Source organism: Gopherus evgoodei, chromosome 4 (genome assembly GCF_007399415.2).
Source record: "Gopherus evgoodei ecotype Sinaloan lineage chromosome 4, rGopEvg1_v1.p, whole genome shotgun sequence".
Taxonomy (NCBI): domain Eukaryota; kingdom Metazoa; phylum Chordata; order Testudines; family Testudinidae; genus Gopherus; species Gopherus evgoodei.
This window is the reverse complement of record NC_044325.1, coordinates 107173161-107193993: the sequence shown is the minus strand read 5'-3', so window position 1 is coordinate 107193993 and position 20833 is coordinate 107173161. Positions and strand designations below refer to the sequence as shown.

The following is a 20833-nucleotide window of genomic DNA, read 5'->3' as shown; positions in this document are numbered from 1 at the left end:
ACCAAGCTACTTATGAAGAGGAGGCAGTGACACTACATTATAACTTTCTGAAGGCTGTTTTTTGATTAGTTCTGTATTGTTACTCTCCTTTTTTCTTTTAGTTAAAGTTTATTGAAAATGAAAAGGGTGATTTGTATTTGAAAGAAGAAAATGAGTAATATGGCATCAAAGAATCTATTTTAGTAACATTACACAAACTTTACATCCTTGCATTATAAAAGAATAGACAGCATCATCCAACACTTATGTTTGTTAGTTATGGTTAAATTATATTTTTTATTTATCAGGTCATGACTGTAAATGTGAAGTTCTTCATTTCAGTTTGAATTGGTATAAGATTATAAAAGCTAATTCTTTCAAAGTGAATGAAATTCATCTTGCTGAACCCTGAAATGTTACAGTTTGCATTTAGTTTTAATATACATATTACCAAGAATGAAGACTATGATTATAATAATATAGAGCTATGCTAAGTGGTTCTCTATCTCAAGGAAATCTAGAGGGCAAAGAATTCACAAAAGGCATCTAATCAAGCTGTTCTCTTACACCTGAAGATGGATCTGTCCGTGAAAGGTGATACCGGGCTACACACACAAATTAAGTCTGATCACTCAATAGTAAAATGTACTTCACTTTCTGAATAACAGATTTCTTTAGCTAAATCTAATAATGCCATTGGTAGTAGTATAAAAGTCAGTAGCACCCAATATACACTAACTAGACCAACATCTGAATGATCTTTGTTTAAAACGAAATCTTGCATTTTACTGAAAAATTCTTACAGTTTCTGAATTGCTTTTTCTAACTAGTTTTTTCTCCTTGATGTGAAATACCAAAGCAAATCCTCCTCTTTCAGATGCATAATGGGTTGTTTTTGTTTTCATTTTTGTTGTTTTGGTGTCAAATCATTTATAGATCATCATGGAACTAGTGAAATCCTATTGTCACATAATAAATCAAGACATTCTCAGGCCAGGTCTACATTAAATAGCGAGGTTGACCCAGCTGCATTTTTCAGGGGTATGAAACATTCACATCCCTGAGTGATGTGGCTAAGCTGATCTGACCCCAGCTGTAGACAGCGCTAAGTCAATGGAAGAATTCTTTTGTTGATCTAGCTTCTGCCTCTTGGGAAAGTGGTTTAATTATACTGACAGGAGAACTCCTGGTGCTATAGTGAGTGTTTACACCCAAGTGCCACCACGCTGCAGCTGTGCTGCTCTAGCAGTTTAAGGCCTTGGCTACATTGGTGCTTTACAGCGCTGCAACTTTCTTGCTCAGGGGTGCGAAAAAACACCCCCCTGAGCGCAGCAAGTTACAGTGCTGTAAAGTGCCAGTGCAAACAGTGCCCCAGCGCTGGGAGCGCGGCTCCCAGCTCTGTACGCTAATCCCCACGGGGAGGTGGAGCATGTGCAGTGCTGGGAGAGCTCTCTCCAGGCGCTAGTGCTGTGACCACACTCGCACTTCAAAGCGCTGCAGTGGGAGCGCTCCCGTGGCAGCACTATACAGCTGCAAGTGTAGCCATATCCTAAGTATAGACATAGTCCAAGTGAAGTTAACGAACAGAAGAAGAGGGAGCCACTATTACTCTTGTTTACCATTAGTTTGGATTTTGGAAAAAAGAATTTTTCCTTTAACAGATCTATTGAATGGGATAATTCCCTATAGACTGTTTCTCTCATGTAACCTTAACTTGTCTGAGGCCTCCAAACCCATTTGACTTAGCCTGATCCAATCAATGCTGTCATCTCTTATTGTGGAATTGGAAACAAATGAATACGTATAGTAGCAATGGCTTAGGGAGTATGCGCTGCACAGTGAAGATGGAAAAGTTTCACATTTTAGGACATTCCCAGAGCTTGCTAAAACATAATGAATACCTATTACGTTCAGTGAAATCTCATTGTATTATAATGTGCATTGTAACATTACTATAAAGCATAAGGATGGGAATTGTCATGCTCTTAATTATACAGCACTCTTATTGTGAAACACTGATGAGAAGTTTGACAATCAACTGAGAGTTATATCATCCTTTGAAATACAGTATTTGCTCTTGTGCTAGGTATGGTCTGATATTTCCCCCCAGGCTTTTCCAACATTTCCTTGAGTTCTAATATATTTTAGATGCACTTAGAAAAATATGTCACATGTACCTTTGATTGAATTACATTTCTGTATACATTTCCATTCATTGTTTATGAATTTACAGTGCATTTGCAATCATTATTAATAAATCAATGTGCTTTTGTCTTCTGTCACAATGTAATGTATATATTCAAAAAGAATTGTATGCAAACAAGTCATGTTTTAGAACTCATATCAGTAATAATTATCAGCTCACAGCATTGTTACAACATGTTTTGAAAGAAGCTTATTATAAAAAAAAACCAAGGCACTGCAAGGTAGCAAGAGTAAGACAGTTCAGTTGATCATTGATATGGGTGCTGTAAATATGCCACCGTATACTATAGTGTTTTATTAAATCTCAAAAAGTCAAAGCTGATTTGAAATAATAATGTCTGACAGTCAGGGCTTTGAAGTTTTGCTGCTGCACTCTCACATTTAGGCTTTCTTTTATGTATGACTTTATCGTAAAAAACAAAAACACACATGGCATGTATGCTTTCTTCATATCTATATTTCAAAGGAAGTAATGAGAGGCTACTTCAGTAAATTAAAAACAATCTGAAACTATGTGGATGGACCCAGGCCATTGTAAGGTCATACTGTGTTCATGCAAGATATAGTTTTGGTTACTTGCTTGTTCAAGGTTGTGAGACTGGAATAAAATAGAGAGAGAATGCAAAAGTTATTCTTGATGGGAAGAAGATGACTTTCATTTAGTCAGAAGAACTTCAGAGCTTGGCTGTGATAGTTAGCACCCGTTCTTCATCACCCAACTTGCAACAGAGTGCTGGATTCCATCCATTCCATGGCTGATTGATTAGCCAGTGGACAAATGTTAATTGTTTTCATCAATTCTTTGTGTTCATGGAGAGATCCTTTTCATCTTCTATCTAGTATAAACACTTTACCTTTGTTTATTCAGCTTGTTTATCTTCTAACAATCTTTTCTCATCCACCATTACAAGTTACCACATTGAGGGAGGATCCTGCAGTACTTCTACTCCCATTGCACAATTAAAATTACTAAAAGAAATATTGAGGGGTGGGGATTATGCAATAAACATAATTTAGAACAAATCAGGTTTTGATAGATCATCCAAACTCTAATTTATAGCTGACACATTTGCTCTTGTTGTCTTGGGAAGAAAAGTTCTCCTAGGGTGTCTAACAGCATAAAATACGTGGAGTAAAATTCTGTACTCTACTGACTTACAGTATCCCATTCTGTACTGACTTACATCCTGTGTAACTCTGTTGACATGGATGAGTTAGCATGGGGTATAAACCAGTAGAAAATGTGCTTAGTTTATAAACTAGAGCTGGGACCATGCCACAGATTCAAAATCCAAAGGTGAACATTTATTAAGAGTATTCACTTTCCTTGCTTAGTTTATAATAGATAGTCCTGAACTGAAACATCCCTAAACTTCACAGATGTCCAGATTCCCCAGGCTTTAGGATGCTTTTGAGCTGGGTCCTTGATTCAACTCTCCAGATAGTTTTGCCCTCCAGATTTGGGTCCAGACTTCCACAACGTCAGTGGAATTTGGAATCCGGTATTCTCGTTCATCCCTATTTCTATAATGAACTAAGTCAGAAAATGGATTATTAATATTGAAGAAATTTCCCCTATGTAGGAAGGCAACTTTGAAGATTTTATATGTATGGAGGGAAAGTGACTTTCAGTCCTAAAGAAAAAAAGGCATCTCCTCACCATAGATCCTTTTCAGGCTGTGTGCGTGAGCATATGTGTACAAGGGCTCAGGGAGGAACATATTTTTCATTGTAAGCTGCTTGTTATCCCTTCCATATAGGTGAATGTCCAATTTCAGGTATCTCCAGTAAGACAGGTGAACATATTATGATGATTTTAATTAAGAATTATGCAAACCGACCCCCACCAGTTGAAAACCTTCTGGAATTAAAAAAAAGAAGCAGCTGTAATTACAATATATGTTCACGGTTCTTAAAAGTCACCCGTTGTATTTTCCTAACCTTTATGAGTCTGCCCAAAAACAAAATGTAATAGCAAATAATTATGAGCTGTTTGGATAGAAGTTCAGTAAGGAGAAATGCAATACCTGTGCAGTCTAACCTCTTTTAAAGAAATACTTCCTTGCAAATATTTTTTAATCATTTATATAGAAAAAGAAAACTACAGCTATTAACATGATTATATTAAGAGAGAGGGGAATACACACTGACCCTTCTTTTATTCATCTTCATACTCAGTGGAATTCTTGAGAAATATGTTTCTATGCTGGTATATATTCATACATGTGTTTGCACAACTACATACTTCAAGAGTGAATTTCTTCTCAGCTCTCATGAGATTATTTAATTTTCTCTTGATTCTGTTATTTGTTGCATCCTAAGCTTTTGTTGTTGTAGTGGTTTTGTATCAATTGAGAGAAAGCATCCTGGTTAAAAGTCATTAACACTCATAACCTACATTAAACATCAAAATAAAGTCAAAAGGCTCTTCTTTTGCATGGATGAAGGCCTGAAATTTTGACAGGAGAGCAACAGAGAGACATCTTTTTAAACTGATGATATCACAAAAAAGGACAAATTATAATGTTCTATTGGTAATTGATGGTTATTTGTTGATATTTCTATTAGTAGGCCAAAACTCATGAAAGTAATGCATGTTTGTAATTGTTAAAATTGAATAATTTGTTTTATTGTATAACAAGTATTTTAACAACGTCTGCTGCAATGTAAAGCTTCTTAAATTGTGTCTTTTATGGAAAGAGATAGTTAGTAAATAAATTGGCGTTTCTACCTAAATACTATTTCAAAAATATTAACAAGGTATGTTGTCTTTTGAAGGAGGCTTGCATGGCATAAACATGTTGCAATTAAAACCTTGATCTTTTGATGGTTGTAATTTGGTTTACATGAAACTGCTTTTTTCACATATGGAAAGTTAATATGCATGTTAGCATGAAACACTTCTGCATCTTAAAAAATTCATCAGACACATTACCTTCTTTTCCTCCTTTAACCCTCTCCATAAAACACACCTCCCTTGTGATTCCTTCCAATGCTGATCTCCTCTATGACCATCCCCTTTGTGTTGGAACACAGTGTTATCCCCTATGTTGTAAAGTAGGTACAAATCCTGCTCTTCTTACTTGTGTGAGTACTCCCAGCAGGACTGCCTGCATGGTAATGTGAGACAGGATTTGGCCTTTAATTTGCAAGTGATTCACGGAAGAGACCTTGAGTCGAATTCTGCCTTCATTTAAAATAACTCTTGGTAGATCAGTGGGATTGAATTAGTGTAAATATGGTGAGAAATTGGCACCTTATTATGTGTTTGTAAAGCACTGTTTATGCCTAAAACAACCTCTATCAATAAAATATCAATTATTGGCCTGATACTGAGAGATAATAAGAACTCATTTTGAAAGAGAAAGTAATTAAGGGCATAGAGGTGAATGGTAATTGGGATAAAATACAACGTGGTTTTACAGAAGGTAGATTGTGCCAGACCAACCTGATCTCCTTCATTGAGAAGATAACTGATTTTTTACACAAATGAAATGCAGTAGATTTAAGCTACCTACATTTCAGTGAGGTACTTGATACAGTTCCACATGAGAAGTTGTTAGTTAAATTGGAGAAGATGAGGATTAATATGAGAATTGAAAGGTGGATAAGGAACTGGTTAAAGGGGAGACTACAAAGGGTCATACTGAAAGGTGAATGGTCAGCTGGAGGGAGGTTACTAGTGGAGTTCCTCAATGATCGGTCTTGGGACCAATCTTATTTAACATTTTTATTGGTCACCTTGGCACAGAAAGTGAGAGTGTGCTAATAAAATTTGCAGATGACACAAAGTTGGGAGGAATTATCCATACAGAGGAAGACCAGAATATCAGACAATGATCTGTATGACCTTGTAAACTGGAATAATAGAAATGGGATGAAATTTAATAGTGCAAAGTGCAAGGTCATGCATTTAGGGACTAGCAACAAGAATTTTTGCTATAAGCTAGGGATGTATCAACTGGAAGTGACAAAGAAGGGGAAAGACCTAAGTGTATCAGTTGATGACAGGATGACTAAGAGCCACCAATGTGGTGCTGTTGTGAAAAAGGATAATGAAGTCCTAGAATGCCTCAGGTGAGGTATTTCCAGCAGAGACAGGGAAATGTTAGTACCATTATACAAGGCACTGGTGAGACCTCATCTGGAATACTGTGTTCAAGTCTGGTCTCTCATGTTTAAGGAAGATTAATTCAAACTGTAACAGGTTCAGAGAAGGGTTACTAAGATGATCAGAGGAATGGAAAACTTGTCTTATGAGAGGAGACTCAAATATTTTGTTTTGTTTAGCCTAACCAAATGAAGGCTGAGGGGAGATAAGATTGCTCTTTATAAATACATCAGAGGGATAAATGCCAGGGAGGAAGAAGATTTATTTAAGTTACGTGCCAATGTGGATATAAGAACAAATGGATATAAACTGACCCTCAACAAGTTTAGGCTTGAAATTAGATGAAGGTTTCTAACCATCAGAAGCGTGAAGGTCTGGAACAGCCTTCCAAGGGGAGCAGTGGGGGTCAAAAAAACCCCTAGCTAGCTTCAAGACTGAACTTGATAAGTTTATGGAGGAGATGGTATGATGAGACTGACGCAATGGCATGTAGCTGATCTGTGAGTGCTATTAGTAAATATCCCCAACAGTTGGTGATGGGACACTAGATGTGGAGAGCCCTGGGTTACTACAGATAATTCTTTACCAGGTGTCTGGCTGGTGGGTCTTCCTACATGCTCAGGATCCAACTGATCACCATGTTTGGGGTTGGGAAGGAATTTTCCTCTACGTCAGATTGGCAGAGACCCTGGGTTTTTTTGCTGCGTGGGGCACAAGTTACTTGTAGGTTTAAATTAGTATAAACTATTGTAAATGGTGGATCTGTAACTTGAAGTCTTTAAATCATGATTTGAGGACTTCAGTAACTCAACCAGAGGTTATGGGTCTATCACAGGAGTTAATGGGGGAAGTTCTGTGACATGCAATAGGCAGATCAGTCTAGATGATCATGATGGTCCCTTCTCACCTTAATGTTTGTGAGTTTATAGGTGCTGAGTTGCTAAGACCACTCATCTCCCTTTGAATGCAGTAGGAACTAAGAGTGCTGAGCACTCCCATGAGGTACTAAGGTCCTGATTTATTGAGATGCTTAACAAGTGTCTAACTTGAAGCATTTAAGTAGCTTCATTTAAGTCAGTGGGACTACTTAGATGCTTAAATACCTTCCTGAATTGGGGCCAAGTGCTTCTTGGGACTAGGCCCTATAATTGTAATGGAAGTTAATCATACGCACTGTTGAGAATAGACCCCACAAAGTTTAATGGAGATTCCATTGCCATTATAAACAGAGAAGGGGAGAGAGAAATATTCAGCGATATATAAAGTTCTCTCACTGAGTGTTTATAAACCTTGAATAGATGTTGTAAAAGGAGGAAGACTCCAGATTGTGACACCAATGATATGAGTTACCCATTCCTTGTCTTAAAATCACCTTTTACAATTTATTTTTGGAAGGTTAAATTCTGTAAGTTCTATTAAGTTACTTAAAAAGAGCTTTTGATTTAACTGAGGATTATGTTATGCTCTGTGTTAATTTTTTCAACGAAAGTAAGGTCTGATCCCTCAGGACCTGTTGAGGCCAGATTCTCACTACATCTTCAGTGCAGTAACTTCAGTGAGAGTTTTGCCTGAATAAGGCCTGCTGGATTGCGCTCAAAGCTTGGACTGCAATATGACCTTCAGAATTTAAACGCCAATCTTGTAATTGTTGCGTAGCTTACTGGGAAAAATGCTGATACTGTGAATGTAAGAAATGTAGAATTCTTTTGTGAATTTCATGAAGACATTATAGGAATAACTTTTGCATTGACATGAATAAAAATATGTGTTTGTCATGAACACAGTGAGCCAAATTTCCAAAATCTAAATCTTCAACTATATTTTTGAATGTGCAGTCATTTTCAAATGTAAAAGATAAAATTTGTACATGGAGTGGCAATCTATCTATGTAAATTGGCATGCATCTATCTATGTAAATTGGCATGCATATATTCTGAACCAAGTTCTGCTCTCATTTAGATCCCTGTAAATCCATAGTAACTCCATTAACCTCAATGGAGTTACACAGGGTTTACACTGAAGTAGACGAAAGACCATTTGGCCTCAAGTTCATTCCCCTTTGAAAATCTGGTTCAGACAGATCAGGTAGGATGGTTTTAGAGAGACACTTCCTAATCTATCAAGTTGTATTAAGTATTTTTTTTTTCCTTTTTAATAGATTCATCTTGCATGGAAAAACTACTTTCTAAAGACTGGAAGGAGAAAATGGAAAGACTAAATACAAGTGAACTCCTTGGAGAAATTAAAGGTATAATATATTAAATATTTAAACATAGACATAATATTTTAGTCACTGAACAGAATAAAACGTGCATTTAATGCATGAACCAGTCGTTGATTCACATTCAAAACTCCCACTGACTTTAATGGGACTATGAGCATGGAATGATGCAAAGTTCAGGTGTTCTGTTCTCTCTAGTGTTTCAAGTACATAATGGAAATAAAATGAATAAATTAACATTGTTTTTCTTTGGAATTCTTTCCAACCAGCTCAACCTACTTATTTAGAATGACAAGTATGTTTGAAAAACAAAGACTTTTTTATGTTTAAAACTTAGTTACAAGCAGGATTAAGAATATTTCCTTCTCATTTCAATTTTATTACAAACTTTAAATGTATTATATTAGTTCTCTTATATCGGTTAAGTATGTCAATCTCCGGATACCAAAAGAAAAAGGCTGTGGGTTAGGAGTGATTCCCAAATAATGTATCTTTGCATAGGTAGTATGTGAGGTACTCTTATCGATTGTTGCAGGATGTCACATTTTGTTTATTTTTTTTTTAACCCTGTGCTTCAAATGTCCAACTTGAAGCATGCTAGTTTTTTTACAATTGAATTATCCTTGGAGTTGAAAGAGAGATCCTGGGTGAAATCCTAGCACCATTGAAGTTGATCGGAGTTTTGCCATGTGTATAGCCTGTGGTTCCAGCAGGTCCCAGAAAATTTGTGGCACTTGGGATCTAATCAGTGCTAGGATCTAATTCAGTGACAGGATCATTAAGGTGTTTCTCTCCCTATTCTTCCATGGGTTTTCCTGTTGGATGGGAATTCAGGCTGTTATTGTTTGGATAGCAAATTGGAAAGATAACTTTTCTTTCCACTGTGAGCTTAGCTATTTTACACCATTTATGAGATGTATTGAACAGATTTATTTCTGTTGATTGCTATGGTCTTATTAAATGACCACTGTAAATATATGGGAACAAGGATTTGTTTGTCATATTAACAATGTCCTTGCTAATGTTAAAACAAAAAGAAAGACTATCTGAAGAAAATGGAGGCTTGTGATTTTGCATTTCCACCAGGAAAAGGTCATGAAATATGTTGCGTTTACTATAGATATAAACAAGATGAAGGTTGGCCCTTTTTAATAAACTTATAATCAGTTCTGTCAGCTGATACTATGTCAAAACCTAATTGTTTTTATATGTTTCCTTTGATTAGATTTCTCCTGTATAGTTATGACACTGCAACGTATTAGGTAGGAAAGTATTGATGACTGTAATAAAATACATAGTTTTACCAAAATATGCTATGCCTGCTTGCAATAAACAAAAGGCAGCAAAAACTGGTCATTTGAAATGCTAATCTGTTTAAAACCATGTTGTCGGCTGATAACATGGAAAGACTTGGACATTAATTGCGCAATACGACTACCCAAATCTCTAAATATAAGCTCCTTGAATGCCAATAGTAAATCAGAATTAAAATAGTTGGGTCTCTGGCAATGATGGATAACATATTCCTCATTATTTTACCTGGGTGGTTTTTTTTGGATTGTAAAGTCTTTTGATGTACTTCCGAGTGTCATTCAGTTTCCAGCTGAGACATTTAAAGTTTGACTTCTTATAAGGCCTGTTTTCACTGAAGAGTTAACATAGGCTCTTTCTCAGATATTGTGCTCAAACTTTGTTCTGTCCACCCACATGCTCCCTGAGTTTGGTAGTGCTTTCATCCCAGCATAGCTGGCTTGTCTAGGACTGTAAGCTAAAACCCAAGAGAGGCTTTCACTTGGATTGATAACCCATCCGCTTTGCAGTGAAAATGCAAGTGAAACCATTTGAGTGCTGATACTGTCTCACCTGCCCATGTGCCCAGAAAGACGGAGAAGTTCTTCCACAATGTAGTGGCACACATGGGTGTGTCAGGACCAGTGAGGACACAGTAACCTGTCTATGGCTTTGCAGAATGACGACTCTTGCTGCTCAGACCTGGGTGCCAATTGCCCAAGTTAACTTTGCAGTGAAGACATACCCAGAGAGTCGTTTTCTGCCTCATTCTTGTAGTTCTCAGTTTTTGCTTTGGCCTTCTGGTTAATTGGTTGTGTGCACATTATAAAACTGTAGATGTAAGTGATATCCAGTTTGGGGCCTCTTTTTGCTGCCCAAATGGTGTAAAGTGGCCTTAATATAAATTAGAATTAAGTCCTTAGAGTTTTATTTCTGCCTCAAGGAGAGTTTTAGATTATTACATGTGTTTTATCCTGTGGGGTGAGCATAGCCAAAGGTAAAAGCAAGAAAGAAATTTTGAGTGATGTGAATTGAGATTTAGCAATGTGCCCCCCTCCCGCTGAAACTTTGTTCTTCTCTCCCACTGAGGCCCTGAGTTGGCCAGAAGTGTTTGTTAGAGAATGATACCCCTCCAGAATAGTGAGCCCCTAATCTAGGGAACCAGATTTTATTCTCCCTGCAGTGCCAATTAATCCCTGGGCTGGCTGTGCTTGGTGGCAGGGCGCTTTGGTACACTGCTCTTTTCACTCTTCCTTCAGAGGCTCTGCATCATTTCAAACTTCCCTCTGATGAGGTGAGGTAGACATTACTTCTCAGAAGCCAGCCAACAGCTATGTCTTTGCTGACTAGATGAGTCTCTGGAGAGTGACGTGAACTGCTTCTGTCATCACAGGGTTGATTGCATTTTAATAGAGCCTTTTCTCCAGTGGTCACTAAATGGTTTGCAAACATTAATAAAGCCTCTTAAGACCACTGTGAGGAAGGGAAACTTTAGTATTAGTGAGTAAACCATAGTAATGAAAGATGAAGTGATGTGCCCAAAGTCAAATAGTGAGTCGATAGCAGAGTTAGAGATAGAACCCAAGGGTCTTGCTCTAACCCTTAGTAACTCCTTAGAGCTCTTTGCTCTAACCACAGATGACTTTTCCTTGGTGGTCCTTTCCTCTGCTGTGTTCCTTGCTGCTGTCAGCTGACATCCATTCAGGCTATTGGGAGTCACACATCTAAATTCTTGCTACTGTAATTGCGTTTGAAACATACTCCCTTTTCCCAAAGAGACGGGTAAAATTTCAATGAGAATGCACAGAGATACCCAGAAGACTACAGCAGTAATGCTGAGAATTCTGTAGTGATTTGAAATCTATGCAGTAATCATCACCATTACACAGAAGGGGAAACTGAGGCACAGAAAGAGGCAGTGTCTTGCCCCAAAATAGGTCAGTGGCAGCGCTGGAACTAGAACTCAGATCTGTTGATTCCCAGTCCAATGCCCTTTCAACTGTCTCCAAAGTGGTAAGTTATAGCTTTCTTTAAAAATATGTAGCTTGGAGTCATAATGGCGTATTAACATGGATTAGCATTTGTGGGCCTTAAGAAGTGTGTTCTGAGAGGATACTGAATGAAGAGAGTGGGGACCAGGTGCATTGGGGATAAAGAAGACATTCTAGGCATGGGGGAGTGTGAAATAAGACTGGAAAATGAGAGGGTAAGAAGTAAATAAAGGAAGTGAGGTAGTCTAAAGATGATTTCAAATCCACTTGTAATCAGCCAAGCATACTTTACATTGTTTTTGGAAGGTTAAGAGCTCTAGATTTCCATGATCATGGGGTTCATTTTCCCAGGGCTGAAAGGATTTCAGGTCGCGTGGTTGCCACTGCTAAAAACTACTTTTGAAAACTTACCCCTGTGCTTGGTTGCAATTAATTCTAAGTCAGGGCATTTTAACTGGTTAATATTTTTGGCTTTTATGCAGCTGCTTCCTTCTTTTCTGTTACTGAGAGTTCAACATGAAGCGATGCAGTGAAAAAAACAAAACAATTTTCAGTCATAAGCAAAAAAAATCTTGATTATCAGACGCAGAGGTGTGGTCCAGTGAGGAGCAGCTCTTTGCACTGACTGTTACTGGGAGTTGTTTACTTTAGATAGAAGGCGTTGTTCTTGTTAAGGCTAACCTGAGCGCATACTCTCCCTCTGTGTCTGCACAAGTGCCCTTCCACTCAGAGCCTGTGGGAAGGAGCTTCAGTTAGGCAGGGCACACCCTTCCCCCCTCCTCAAAAATGCATTAAAGCTTTTTGTACTAATAGCACAAACTTTTTCTGTGCATGTTTGTGAAACACACAGATGATAAAAGAAAAGAAAAATAATTGTGTGATAGAGACAAAATAAATAAAATTGTGTTTTTTGCCTTACTTTTATATACTTATAATTAATTATAATCGTGTTTTTTTTTAAATCAAGGTCTGATTAGAAACTACATCCATTTGTTAACAGAATGTAAAGCATCCTGTTTAGGTAACAGACAGTGACATATTTTTTATTTCCCATAAGTGGAATTGTTCATGTTCCCAGTTACTCTTGTATACTGTACTTGATGTGTGAAACCACTTAGTCTACATCTTTTTTTATTAGAATTTCAGTTATTGATAAAGGACCAAATTCTCCTCGGAGTTCCAGGAGAACAATCCCATTGATTTCAGTGGGGTTGCATGAGTACAGCCGAGAGGAGCATTTGGCAGAATATTTTGTAGCTACTTTGTCGTGGTTAAATAAGTCGTCATGATCCTTTGATATGTTTATAACTGAAACACGCAGGGCAGATTTTAAAAGGTCCCATGAAACAGATGAGCTGAGCAAAATGATCTGCTTACCTGGGGGAAAAAAGCCCTCATATTTGCATGTGCAAATTGCATGTCCAACAGCCCAAGCTGTATATGCAGATGTTTTGAATAAACAACGTGGATTCAGATTCAGCTCTTACTTTATGGAAGTTTGGATGCAAGGGATCCAACCCCCAATGTATGCTTTATTGTTGCTTAGGTTTCTAGTTTTTCTTTACTGACCACAACTAGGCAGAGTAGCATCATTTATCACTATAAAGGGTCTGTTTTAAGTTTTCTGTTTCTGTTCCAAACATAAATCTCTGGAATAGTCTTACATGCATCATGCAGTTGTCTATTGAAATAGCCTGCAATGGTCTTTTTCAGCATGCAAGGTCTTTGAAGATCAAATAAAGGTCGGTCTTTAAGTTACTTAAGCAATGACATTATTGCAAAAGGGTCAGAATCGTTCTAGCAGTCTTATATATGAGTGACTCCTGGGTTAACTGTGTTACAGGTTTGTGCTCTGGCTTCCATTGCCAGCATTTATAACCTGAACTATCTATATTTATAGGCATTGTGACTTAAATGTCACATGCTGGCTTTGTACAGTATACTCTGTTTTTAGGATGGACAGTGACTGATGCCCATAGTTTTATCTAATACTGAAGTCTATTTGCATTGTATGTTTCTCTCGCTTATATGTAGCCCTTTTATATCCTATACTCATTACAGGGGTAGGCAACCTATGGCATGTGTGCCGAAGGCGGCATGCGAGCTGATTTTCAGTGGCACTCACACTGCCCGGGTCCTGGCCATTGGTCCGGGGGGCCCTGCATTTTAAATGAAGCTTCTTAAACATTTAAAAAACCTTATTTACTTTACATACAACAATAGTTTAGTTATATATTATAGACTTATAGAAAGAGACTTTCTAAAAACATTAAAATGTGTTACTGGCACTCGAAACCTTAAACTAGAGTGAATAAATGAAGACTCGGCATGCCACTTCTGAAGGATTGCCGACCCCTGCTCTATTAAATGAGTTACAGTTGGAGCCTTATTGACTCCCAAATATAAGGCTAAAGCTGTTGTTCCACATAGCACTTATTAATAAAAATGGTCTGAAAATGCTTGGATAAGAAGGAGGCATGTCTCTGTTTCCTATGGAGACTTTAAGTTTAATAACACAAACCCGCTTCACTCATTTTCATTAGATACACTGAATTTATTGTTAGAGCTTCTTCATGTAGGTGACTGGTGTTCTTCATTGAATAGCTGGAAAACACTACATTTTCTGTGTATATTAGCTGGTGGAAGAGAACAGTGAGGCACAACAGTTAGCATTTTGTGATTATCAATTACACATTTATGGACTAGGCTCAGAGCCAACTCTTCGTGAATGAGTCTGTGTGAACATTATGAATACGATGTGGTTACAAGTATAATAGGTTAGGTTCTTTTCAGTAACAGGTAGGATAATTGCTATTTGCATGCATTTAATACAAAATCTCCTTTCTCTTTTAGTGCAGTTGATAAAACAATGCTGAAATATAGAAACAGAGATAAATTTTCAGGGGCTTGGGTTACACCACACAGAGTGTAGAGGATCATTTTGTATAAAATAAGGCTCCTGATAGTATCATGTTACCCTACTTTACAGTTTGCCCTGGGTTTGCAGTAATTATTTCTCAGTTATTATTGTATAAAATCCTCTTTTGCAAACCATAAGTGTTTACAGCAACTGGCTTTATAAATATATATCTATATATCTATATCTCTATATATAAAAGACATTATACATCTTATATCACAGAAGCACCCATAGGCTTTTAATTATGCCACTTTGTATGGCTGTAGACATTTCAAAGCTCCCCTTTGTGCTCTCTATTATAAACATCTTTTATTTCTTTTGAAGTCTGCATGATATACATACTAGCAATTAAAAACCCAGCTCAGGGTTGGAGACACAAGGTCTTCGTAATTAAAACTCAAACAAAAGCTACAAGCGAAAAACCCACTCTATGATTAAGGTCTGAAGTGTTATGATACATTAGAATCTATGTTAACTCCTAGGATTTAAAAAATCAATACACAGGAAAAGAGATCAGTTGGTTCCAATTAGGGAAATCAATGAAAACATCCCTTCCTCCTCCCCAACAACCTCTCCAAAACACCTTAAATTAGTAACTAGTCCTGATTAGAAATATACCACAGGCTGTAAAGTTTTCTGGTAATATATTTATTACAGTGACCCAATGAAATAATGTTTAACTTTATCTTGTACCAATCTAAATCTTAAGTATATTTTTTGATTTTACTACTTCTTTAGACATAGTCATTTTGCATAGTGTGTCACAGTAACTGCCTTTCTGGGTCTAAACTGATGTTATAAAATACATTATACCTTAGCATTATGTAAATGTTGTACTATTTCACAAGTATATCCAAAATTTACCCCTTAGATAGTCTTTATTCTGGGTATGCTTGGTAAAGAAGGTAAATTGACTTCAAAATAAAGAGTATAGTGCACAATAGTTGCATTTACGATGTCCTGTTTTATCTTTTATTTATATATATATATATATATATATATATATATATATATACACACACACACAGAGTTAAGATACACTTTTATAATTAGTAAGGCCAAATGTGTTGATTCTGATCTCTCTCTTAAATTGGTGTAAATCCATATATTCTCATGCAATATCTTAATTTTTGTTGATACATGATGGCCCTGATCCTGCAGTTAATTATATACCTGTTTAGCTACACACTGTGGATAGTTCCATTGACATCAGTGGCACTGCTTACAGTGCATAGTGTTAAGTGTATCCATACTGCTTTGCAAGACTGGGGGACATAATTTGCAACAGAGAAAATTCTCACATTTTTGCTACTAAGACCATTAAGGAATGGAATCATGTTTCAGTAGCACTTATCACAATCACACCAGCTTCTAATATTAAAATGTCAAGTCTATTAATATATATATTTCTTAAGACTTTACAACTACAAATTACATTGTAATAAACCTTTCATGTAAATCAAATTATACACATCTAGATTGACTAACACATTTTATAAATAAGTCAGTATATTTACATACATACAATGGTGTAGGAGTAAACAGTGCAACAATATGTTTTTACCTTGGTGGGATACAAACGCAGGCCCCATGCGTGCAGTATGAAGTGTGTCTACTGTGCCCATATAGAGCCCCATTCAAGTCGGTGGGGCTCCACGTGGTGTACCAGCCCACGGACATGCTATACTGTGCTGGGGTGGGGCCAAGGATACGTGTTAAGACTTCAATGCCACCCAGTAATGCAAAAATCTTTTAAAAAGTTGTACGTTTATTGGAAAAATAAAATATATTGTTCTCTCCTGTAACTTAATGCATTTTTCAGTAACAGAAATAGTAGCAAGAACACCTGTAATATTAGAAAACTTTATTTAAATTTTATTTTCAAGTACCAGTAAGCAGGTTTGAAAGTAACTTTGAAAAAGTATAAATAAGTTTTATTTCCTCCTCTCCTCCTCCTTCCCCTGGATTGTTTGCAATTTACTTTAGTCAGTAGTTTTTCTGTTTCTTTTTAATTTATATTTTAATATTCCTAAAATTCATATTTATTCATTTTAATAATTGAGGTCTCCAAATGGGCAACATTCTCATTTAAGTCAGAGAGAATTTTGCTTCATTGAGGACTGTGGAACTTGGAACTTAAGGTCTACTTTCGCTCAAGTCAGTGCAGAGCTGCTTTTGACTCAAGTCCCCGTCCTGCAAACACTGGTGCACATACTCTACACACAGAAGAACTTCCACTGAAGTCACATGTACCACCCGGTAGGAAAATTTATGCACTTACATAAGAATTTGCAGCATTGAGACCTTCACTTGTAGCAGGATTGGGCTGTAATTTGCTAGAGTTTTATCATGGTTTGATGGCTTTGGTATTGTCACTGAGTGCAGACATAGGGCTAAATTCTGGTACTGTGCTGCACATAGTCACCTGTCTGAAAACTAATGTACAGCACTGAAAGCTCAGAATGGAAATTTCTTGCCCAGTTTGAGCTCATTGACAACACATGGAGAGGCCTCTCTACGGTCCTTTTGTGACAGGAGCTTTAAAGCAATTGCAGGGTCCAGGTGTCAGATAGTGTGGTTTGCATGCTTTTGTTTGTGTGTCTCAGGATCTAGCAAGAGTCCATCTGCACAAACTACTCATATTCTTGGCCAATACAATCTTTAGCCCTAATTCAGGGAAGTGCTTGCGCATGTGTGTAAGTCTTAATGACTACCGTGGGGTTTAAGGTCCCTTCCTCAATAGGAACAGGAGTACTTGTGGCACCTTAGAGACTAACAAATTTATTTGAGCATAAGTTTTCGTGGGCTACAGCTCACTTCTTCGGATGCGTGGAATAGAACATAAATTGAGGAGATATATATACACATACAGAGAACATGAAAAGATGGGAGTTGTCTTACCAACTCTGAGAAGCCAATTAATAAGGAAAAAAACCTTTTGAAGTGATAATCAAGATAGCTCAGTACAGATTCCTCAATAGGGAATCTTTCCAGAAAAGAGCCACCTGTGGTATATTTATATGGCAAACGGAGCCCCACAGCAGTGAGTCTCAGAACCTGGGTCTACATTCTTGGGCTTGCGGGTGCTAAAAACAGCAGCGCAGATGTTGCAGGTCAGGCTGGAGCTTGGGTTCTGGAACATCTATATCAATATTTTTAGTGCTGTAGCATGAGCCGAAGTCTGTACACCCGGGGTCTGTGACTCACTGCTGCAGGTTTCTGTTTGCTGTGTAGACGTACCCTGAGACAGGTCTCCTGACTCCCAATCTATTTTATCCACTGCCACCCTGCAAAGTGAATTTGAAACATTTTAGAATAGGTTTACTGTATGGGTTTACAAAATTTTATTGCTTTGTAAATTTATCCATCAAACAACTCATATCTTTCACGTAAATCATTATTTCCGCCCCCCCCTGCAGAGTACATACCAATGGGTTACATTTTCAAAAGCACCTATGTCACTTTTCCTAAGTCCCATTGATTCATACATATATGTTACTTACACTTGTAAATTAACAGAATTGTACACACACGTTACTGTACCAAAGGATTTGTCTAAATGAAATAACTAAGAAAGAACAGAAATCAGCTGGGTGCGTATGTGCATTACTAATGAACTCATAGTATGCATTACCCAGTATTGAGATAGAGATGTTTAAGTGAAATCCAACAGAGTCACTCTGGAGTTACATTAATACAACAGGAACTAGAAACTAACACTTTATCTTTAGCTCTCACACTGAAGTTTTATTGTTTTGTTACTATTTTATGCAGTTGTCTTTTTGTTAGGTTCCTTCTTTATTTTAAATTGTTGTTAATTTCACCCATGCATCCTGATCTTTGTCTTGGCATATAATGTACTTAAATTAAAAGTTATGTTAGTCACTTGTGACCCTAACTGGAGTCAATGGAGTTCCTCCAGCTTTGCCCTAGGATAAGTAAGAATGGAATTTGGCCATGTGTTCAAATGGTGATATAAATTGTGAAAACTTGTGTTTACATCTTCTCTGACGTACTAAAAAAATTTAAGCAAATCTGTTTTATTAATGGCCTGATCCATGTCCCGCTGAAGTCAATAGGTGTCTTTCCATTAGTTTTGGTGAGAGTTGAGTTAGACTCTAGAAACATTTGAAAAGAGATTTCACTTGCTCTGTTTGGTAGGATGGTAGCAAGGGCCTACTGATGTTAGACAGGAGAAGCTTGTCTCAATTTCATTTAGTATGTGTCACCAGCACTTTGCTTAACGTACATTCGTATGTTGTAATCCATGTTTGAATTTGATCATAAAGGTGCTCCATTGTTACACAGCAAGATTAAACTGAGATCTGCCCCTATGGCTTTTTAAAATGGGTTGCCCTGTAGTTTCCAGTAATGAGAGAAGCTAGCATGCTTGTATTTAGAATGAATCCTCATGCCTATTGAGATTTGTTTGAATAGGTTTCCATCACAACAGGTGCACAATTGTTTTATGAGTAAAATATTATCAGCCTTCCGAATTAGCCAGGGCAAAATGCAAGTTGTCTGATTAAATAATCAAACCCAATACTTAAAAATGTACTTGATTTCCACAGGAATTTTATGTTGCTAAGTCCCAGTCTATCATACAGATTTTTCAGTAGAAACTGTGATTGTTTGCAGCATGCAAGTAGCAGCTTGCAGCATAACCAGTTTGGTGTGTTTTACATAATTCATCATAAATTATACAAGACAAAACCACTAAAAAAGCATATAATAATAGGTTTTACTTCTAGTCTAACATTTGTAATCTACCAATGAAGGTATTATGCTGTACATTAAATCAGAAAAAAGTGGGCCTTTAGTGGAAAATAGTTTGAAAGTGTTCTGCATTCAATTTGGAGGCACATCAGTTTAGAAATATAAAACGCAGTGTTGTTTTTTTAAATAATTCAGTTTATGTGAGGGAGTGGGGAAGAGAGAGAGAGGGGGAGAGAAAATCCTCAGAATCTGAAGTGCAGCTTACAGTGTGGAGCCCACATATGCCACCGGTTACTGAGTAGTTTGGTAAACACAGACTCAGAGACCCAAGATGTGGATAAAATCTGAAACAGTAGGTTTACCGAGAACAAGCCTTCACCACGAATTGAAAGTGTAACAGTGCAGCTGTCAGACACCAATTACATGCAGGTAACTGTTTATTTTCATATCTGAATCTGTTTGTCAATCAAAGAATGCAATGAATCAGGAGATGGGATCTCAAATACAAAACCACAAAGTCAGAGACAGCATCTGGAAGAACTCCAAGCCACAAAAATTAGGGAAGGAGCACAGAGGGAACAAAAACTGTAAATGCTTGCATAGATTCTGCCTCTATATACATTGAATTTAAATAATTGTGTTGATGCATCAGTAATAATAATTGCTGATAAAAATTATAGTCCTTATTTTGGGCAGCAGTATGTTTTAGTAGATGTGAAATTAAATGTAATTTATATTAATTAGGGATAATATGAACAGTATACAAGTGGTTGACATTTCTGACATTTTTAAAGCATACTACGATATACAAAGATGCTTCTTTACATTTGTTTTGACTTTGAAATACTGGAGATTGATAAGTGCCCCATATGCGTTCTGTGCGCATAAAGACCACAGTTCTAACCTCAGAGGTTTGAAGGTTATTTATAGGCAAGTTTCACTATACTTTGAAATTCATTTATGAGGGTTTATAGTTTATTTAACTGTTTACAGGGAAACTTTATTCTCCGGGCCCTGGAATGCATTCTGACTAACGGTACTAAACCAGCTTCTACTGTTAAAAATGCAGCTGCTGTACTCAAATTGCAGGATTTCAAAAGACAGTGAAATATGCAGAAAGGCTTTTACACAGGTTTGTACAGCCAGAGTTTTACTAAGTGAGGAAAAGCCTACAGGGACTTTCAGGTTTTGATTGGTAACATAAAGGGAGCACAAACAGAAGTTTATTAAAAAAGGTAAAGAAAATGAAATGGGCATAACTGTTCTGTGGTTTGCTTGAAACATAGGATTTCAGATCCATTAAGAATCAGAGTTCCTTTTAATTTCTAATGAAAGAGCTTCTCTTTACCTTTGGTGCCTAAACATGATGTCACTTAGGCATTTGCCTAACGCATAATTGT

At 37.0% G+C, this 20833-nt stretch overlaps 1 protein-coding gene across 17 annotated transcripts in view; it reads left to right on the top strand.

The window, feature by feature from the left end:
- SOX6 (SRY-box transcription factor 6) overlaps positions 1–20833 on the top strand; it is a 459305-nt gene that overhangs the window by 242629 nt on the left and 195843 nt on the right. For all 17 annotated transcript variants that reach the window (XM_030560472.1, XM_030560465.1, XM_030560471.1 and 14 more), the window contains one exon: positions 8454–8543. In XM_030560472.1, coding sequence (XP_030416332.1) covers positions 8454–8543 — 90 coding nt within the window. The remainder of the gene's footprint in view (positions 1–8453; positions 8544–20833) is intronic.